The sequence below is a fragment of the Prosopis cineraria genome, unplaced genomic scaffold (genome assembly GCF_029017545.1).
Source record: "Prosopis cineraria cultivar Desert tree isolate PC_DT_omini unplaced genomic scaffold, ASM2901754v1 PC3, whole genome shotgun sequence".
NCBI classification, from domain to species: domain Eukaryota; kingdom Viridiplantae; phylum Streptophyta; class Magnoliopsida; order Fabales; family Fabaceae; genus Prosopis; species Prosopis cineraria.
This window is the reverse complement of record NW_026555334.1, coordinates 40,020,896-40,027,661: the sequence shown is the minus strand read 5'-3', so window position 1 is coordinate 40,027,661 and position 6,766 is coordinate 40,020,896. Positions and strand designations below refer to the sequence as shown.

Genomic DNA, 6,766 nt, shown 5'->3' with positions numbered 1-6,766 from the left:
AGATTTTGAATCTTTTTACTTTTATGAGATATCTCATGATTCTGAAACATTATTTAACTTTGATTTGAGATTTATTAAGTCGTATTTCGATGAAATTAATTTATGAAAATTTGAGATTCTATTTCTACATATTACAAACTTGGTAATCAAATTAGGGTTAATTTAAATATTATCTTGGATTTAAGTGTTAAATATGATTAGATAAGGGAGATATCACAGCTTACAAGATGCTGCTCTTTATTTAGAAGCTTGTTCATAACGCTATTCCAATTGGGGACAAACTTCTCAAGCATCACAAACTAGCATCTATCTTGTGTACCTTTTGTTGTGGTTGTGATGAATCTCTACAACACATTTTCTATGGTTGCCCTTTATCTCTACAACACATTTTCTATGGCTGCCTTTTCACTAAAGCTATCTAGTATGGCTCATATTCTATCCATTCTAGTTCCATCTCCACTACAAGACTAGTATAATGGATCATCTCTATATCAAAAGCACTTTATTGAATAACAAGGTTCAGGAGTTCGAAGGAATCTTTCTTCTCATTTTCTTAATTTGGTTTAGGCTATAGTGTACTTTTAGTTCTTTAATTTTATATAAGGTTTCAATTTAGTTTTTTAATTTTAAAAAGTTTCTTTCCAATCCACTAACTCTAACACCAATAGTTTTAAATAATTATTTTTTATGCCAATAATTATTATTTTGGAGAAAAAAATTTAATACGTCAACATTTAAAAATATTGTTGGTATTTGAAAGGTTAATGTATATTTTTTTGTCATGAAACTAACGGTGTTAAGATTAAAAGATTAAAAAATATTTTATAGAATTAAGAGACTAAAATAAAATATTTTACAAAATTAAAAAATTAAATGTATATTTTATTTAGCCTTTGGTTTAAGAGAAATCAAACCTTTTATTGGGCTTCTAAATTCTCTTCATATCAAGTTATTTGAGTCTTTCATGGACAACTAAATTTCATCAAGAATGCTTGCCAATGAAAACCAACATTATCATCGTTGGTGACATCCAATTCAAAAGGCATTTTGAATTTTTTCATAGTCTAAGTCATCACAATGTTCTAAAAATAAATGAATGATTAAGATTACAAAGTGAAAAAAAAAAGGTAAACTCATCACTTGTGGATCTCAAGTTTTGTACGATGGGTGATGAGTTGAGCAAGTTTATGATTCAAAAAACTTGTCATAAGGATCCTCTTACCTTTGAATTGGTTTGCTTATTAGCAATTCTATATTGAATATACAATTTCATGAATAGTATTGACCGTCCGCGTAGTGTAGGTCACATCACCATTTCAGCTCATAAAGGAAACATCAGGCCCCGAAAAAAAAAGTTGATTGCTTTGCACAAGATATTCTTCAGTTGCTTAGTTATTTTAATTCTATTTTGTTCGAGAAGCAAAATTGTAATGACATGTTGATCTTTTTCTCTGTAATTATCCTTTTTAATTTTCTTTTAAATGGTAAGAATACTTTTATACTTTTTAGCTAATATATTCATTTGACTTAAAAAAAAAAAGGCGTCGCTTCACCAGATACTTCAGCCCCAGCTCCGCACTTGCCATAGCATCAGCGCGAGTTTACCTATCTCGTTGCCTCGCCCTCTGCCACTTCTGCTCTTCTCATCTCTTCAAGCCCTCGTCTTTTCTCGCCCACTACGTCTCCCCCTTTCTCTTTATCCATCCCCAACTCCTTCAATGCTCTTTACACATGTGTACGCACTGCCCTGCCTTCCTCTCCTTCACTCAACACTACCTCTAGATGTAGGCCCAGCTTCGTTGTCAAGGCTGCACGAACTTTCTTCACGTCTTGTTCTTTATTTATTCGTTTATTCTACTTCACCATTCTTGTTTCTTTAAGTGAGTGTTAAAGTTGCCTTTCTAGGGCTGCTTTGTAGCTTACCTGTGTTTAGGCATTCATCATATTGCAACACTATGGAACGAGAACTTCTCGGATACGATGTTGTCTGCATTTGTTGGAATCATTCTAATGTGTTGTCGGCCTGTTGCTTTTAGCTGCTGCATATTTGTTGGATAAAATGATTTTTTTCCCCTCTCGTGTTAAACCATACCATCTAAGGTTGCTATTACGCCCTCGCTGTGGACAAGTTCATGGTCAAATGTCTGAACATTTGAAATTGTACGTGAACTGCATTAATGATTATAGGCTTAGGATGCCTGATTTTCACATGTAGCATTTCCAGATCGTTAGTTTAATCTGTTGGTGAGATGCAACATATGTTTATATGTTGCGTTGAGATGAAACTCGTTAGCTATTAGACCAAGAATTCTCAACAGGACTTTGGTGTTCTGGACTATTAAGCTTAGTCAAAGTTTGCTTCCTAAGGGAATTTAAGCATTAACGATTGTAAATTATACGCCATCTTTTTTATTTGCTGGAAAGTCTTTTTAATTCGTCAACTGCAGTAACTGCAGTCCCCAATTGTGAGGCAAAAAATTATATCTAGGACCCCAAATTTTCTCTGGATTGACCTTTGAAGTACATAATCTTCTTCTTCTCATTTTCAGAGCAAACGTCCACTAGGGGGAAATCAAGCTCCAGATTTTGAAGCAGAGGCTTTTTGCTCAGGAGTTTATCAAGGTAGACAATGAAGAATCCTTTCTTTCTAAATTAGCAGCTGGATGTTTTGTTCTAATGATCACAGTGTAAGGCACATTTAGAACGTGTTTCAAATCTCCTACACGCTGGTGTATAAGGAACACAGCAAAGACAAATTCAGACTATCAGCTGTTGAAATGATAATCTAATTGTTTCTTTGTTATTTAATCTTTTATGAAGAATGCTATTAATAGAGATTTTGTTTGGCTAAAGCACTTTTGTTTCAGGTCAAACTGTCTGAATACATTGGGAAGAAATATGTTATCCTCTTTTTCTACCCGCTGGACTTCACATTTGTTTGTCCAACAGGTTGGTTATCATTTCAGTAAACTAAAATGGCATTTCAGATAACTTGATCCTTAAACGATGTTTCTTGTCTGCAGAAATCACTGCTTTGAGTGACCAATATGCAGAGTTTGAGAAACTAAACACTGAGATATTGGGTGTTTCAGTCGATAGTGTGGTAAGTTGGTTTAGACTCTTCTCCTATTTTTATTTCCTCTGCTACTGCCACATGCAGCCAACCTCCCTTGACCCTTTTGAATTTTGTTTGACCTTGCATATGCTTCTTTCTACTGATATTAGCTACTGAAGAAATTATTGAATTTATCACAGTTCAAGCAGATACGTGATGTAGGGAAAAGCTATGATGGAGACTTAGATAACATATTGGATTCTATAAGTTGCTAGATATGATTTATGGAATAGGTTACGGGACATTGCTTCATACACTAAGGAAAAGGGATTATCTTGAAGAAACCTTCATTCAATCACAGATAATCAAATTGTGTTTTGGTTAATCTACTTTTTGGACCTCCATGTTAGATATTTTATTATATATTATAAGTATAATATATTATATTCATAGAAATTGTTTTAAATCTAATATCCCAATTTACAATATCATTAAGTTATGAGATATCATCAAGGATAATAAAAATATCCTAATTGTAGCTCAAATCAGCTGATCGTATCTAGGTTTAAGGATTTGCTTAGTTTAAATTAAATAATGAAATAGTTCTGATGGTGGATTATAAATAAAGGCCTATAGATTAAGTTAATGCACTGTAAATTGTTACGTTCTAAGCAGGTTCCCTGACTAGTGATGGCTCTTACCCAGTTGCCATCACTATGCCTACATACTAGAGTTAGAAGAATCCCTCTCATATTTAACTCTACTAATTCTCTCTTTCTTTTCTTTCCTTTGTTTTCTAGCTATCGTGAGATTAGGGGATTCCATTTCAAATCATCTAGCAATAGCAAAGAGGTAACCTTAAGCCTTCCGCTATACTCTGTATGCGGGAAATCTGCATGGATGATTTAATAGAGTTTCTCTAACACTTCATTGGCAACTATTGTTTTGAAGGCTATCTAATAGTGCTTCCAAAATTTGCTTCTTGATTTGTCCCCCCACCCCCAAAAGTTTTGTTAAAGGTGTTATTGTTATCAAAATGTAGTTCTTGCTCCTGGCGTGGGTTCAAAGAGATAGAAAGTCTGGTGGCCTCGGTGATTTGAAGTATACATTGATCTCTGATATCACCAAATCAATTTCAAAATCCTATTGCGTTCTCATTCCTGATCAGGTATGTTTTAACTATTTAAAATAATAATCCTTATATTTTTTTAAGAAATAAAATTAGAAAGATTAAAACTATTTTAAAATTTTAAACACTGCAATCTTTAGAAATATAAAAAGGCTTAGTAACTTTAAATATTAGCACTAAATTTTACATAATTTTAATATTTATAATTTTATTTTATATTTCAATATGAAATTTAATAGTTTAAATAATGAAAATTACAAGGGTTGAATTACAAGAGTTAAATTTTAAAAATTTAATTATAAATGAATTAAAATTATAAAGATCGAAACATAATGAGTTAAAATTTGGACATTTAATTACAATTATGTCAAATTTTAAGGATCAAATGCTTAGAAACTCTTACTAGAAATAAACAAAGCCAATTTCAGTGTACCTTGTCCGTGCCCTACCTTCGGTTGTCTGGCTATAGGGCATCTTGAATAAAGAGCTCGAAGTTAATGTATTGTCTGGGAAAAGGATTGCGTTGGAGCAAAGCTGAAGGAGCAGCTAATTGGCATCAAAGGTATATCAGGTGCGTGTTCCAAACCTACGCGTAACAAGTAAGATCCTTGTGTTTTGAATGGGGAGAATGCGATTTAGGTTCGCCCAGTTTATCATCTGAATGGTGTCATTCCATTCAGAAGAACTTCCTTTTGACTACATCTGCATTACAAATAATTCGAAGATGAGATGTCTCATATGGTCACTTGTCGCCACGACACAAAACCCAAAATCTTGGCCTCTTATCTAGCATTAACTTATTGATAAAAACTTAGTATTTTACATGAAATTTGAGGTGAATAATAATGTTCGCATTTATGGACTTTTTATCATACTTTGCCCACATCCAGCAAAACGAAAAGAAATCTGCTCCCTTAGAACCATCACCCCGGCCCATAATATTTTTTCTTTGCACCTTGCATATCTAGTTTAACTTTCTTTTGAGTTCTCTCTTCTTTTTTTGCCCCCTGCAATTCAATTATAAGGTATATTAGTACTAAATGCTAATGGAGGCAAGCATAATTTTCAGTGCAAGCCTTTCAAATTGACCAGACACACAACAGTTTTTCATGAGAAAAGTGTTTCTAAAATACCAACATCAGCAAAAACAGTTGGGTTGGTTAATCATTCCAGTACGTACTAGTTGGCTTTTTGACTTGGTAGAAGAACAAACTTTGCTTGCGTTTTGCTCTATGGCTTCATCTCCGACTGGCAATGATTTGTCTGTTAGTTATGTTTAGAAATGATTATTTGTTGGGTATGTTTAGAATCATTGTTCAAAATAGAACTGAGATACCCTCATCATCCCAATTTGTTGGATGGCGTGCGAATGATAGACTACTTTTCTTTTCTCCGGAACCCTTTGTGTGTGTGTGTGTGTGTGTGTTTATATATCCTATATGTCTATGATAACCACTGTACGAGAGAACTGAATCAAATTATATTCGGCTTACAAGGAGACATCGACGTGCTAGCTGTTCACATTCTATCATTTGGGTTTGGAGTTCATTTTTTATATCCCGGAATCTTTTAGGCAGATTGGATTAGATCTGATCTTAGTGTGTGGATCCGCTTATAAACAGAAATTATATGCCTATTCATTTATGTAATGATTAAGTTATTAATTTTTTTAATATTGCCATCAAGTGCCGGATCAATTTACTTGTACCCAAACCAAATTCGTCTCCTGCCACAAGTCAAAGATATGCCATTGATTCTGGGCAAATTTAAGAGCTGATAAAAATGTGTAAAAATTATTCTTCCGATCCTGAATATATGAGCCAGATAATTACTTTACAGAATTAAAAAAAATAGTGAAGTGAATTGTTTGCAGGAAAAAAAAAAGTGTTGATTTTCTTAAAAATAATTGGACACCAACCCCTATTGAAAGAAACCCTTCTAATACATGCAACCAACAGGGGTAATTTGGGACATCGTGGGAATAGTTTATCAGTATCATATTCACATAACTTAAACAGAAGGTTATACTCAAGCAATTTTCTCCAACAAATGTGGCTACGTAACAGCAATGACATGCTACATGCTAAAAATTAATGAGCAAAATAAACAATATTAATACTACCAGGAGTCATTGCAAGAAAGACTAAGATCTGGTCTGCGCAGCATATCTGAATATAACGTTATATTGTAGCTGATACGAATCTAATCCAAAAGAATTTGATCTTATAGAAAATCTGGTTAGAAGTCTACGAAATGGAAAATCAACTGTTATGTCTAAAGGGGTTCGAGGAAGAATTGAGCTGGAACAAACAAAACAAAAGGGTGACAGTATTCATTCTTCAGTGGGTAGACTTGCCCCAGTTAGATTGCTTGCGTTGGAGCTACCCAACATGATAGGCCCCCACCAATGCAAGAATCGGCTTATGATCAACCCTCTTTGTTCAGTTTTTTATACGTTCATTCACGTGACAGACTTGCAATTGCAGACATTACCGCAAGACCTCTTCTCCTTACTCCTACTCTACGATTCCACCGAGAATACCGGCTGATTCTTAATACATCAACAACAACAACAACAAACA

The 6,766-nt window shown here is 33.8% G+C and overlaps 1 protein-coding gene across 1 annotated transcript; it reads left to right on the top strand.

The window, feature by feature from the left end:
* Positions 1–1,163: 1,163 nt before the first annotated feature.
* Positions 1,164–4,233, top strand: LOC129305603 (2-Cys peroxiredoxin BAS1, chloroplastic-like). The gene is made up of 7 exons (XM_054945590.1): positions 1,164–1,232; positions 1,542–1,784; positions 2,550–2,622; positions 2,854–2,949; positions 3,024–3,103; positions 3,856–3,907; positions 4,098–4,233. The coding sequence occupies exons 1-6, from the start codon at positions 1,164–1,166 to the stop codon at positions 3,862–3,864; spliced, it is 570 nt and encodes a 189-aa protein (XP_054801565.1). The 3' UTR covers positions 3,865–3,907; positions 4,098–4,233.
* Positions 4,234–6,766: the final 2,533 nt, after the last annotated feature.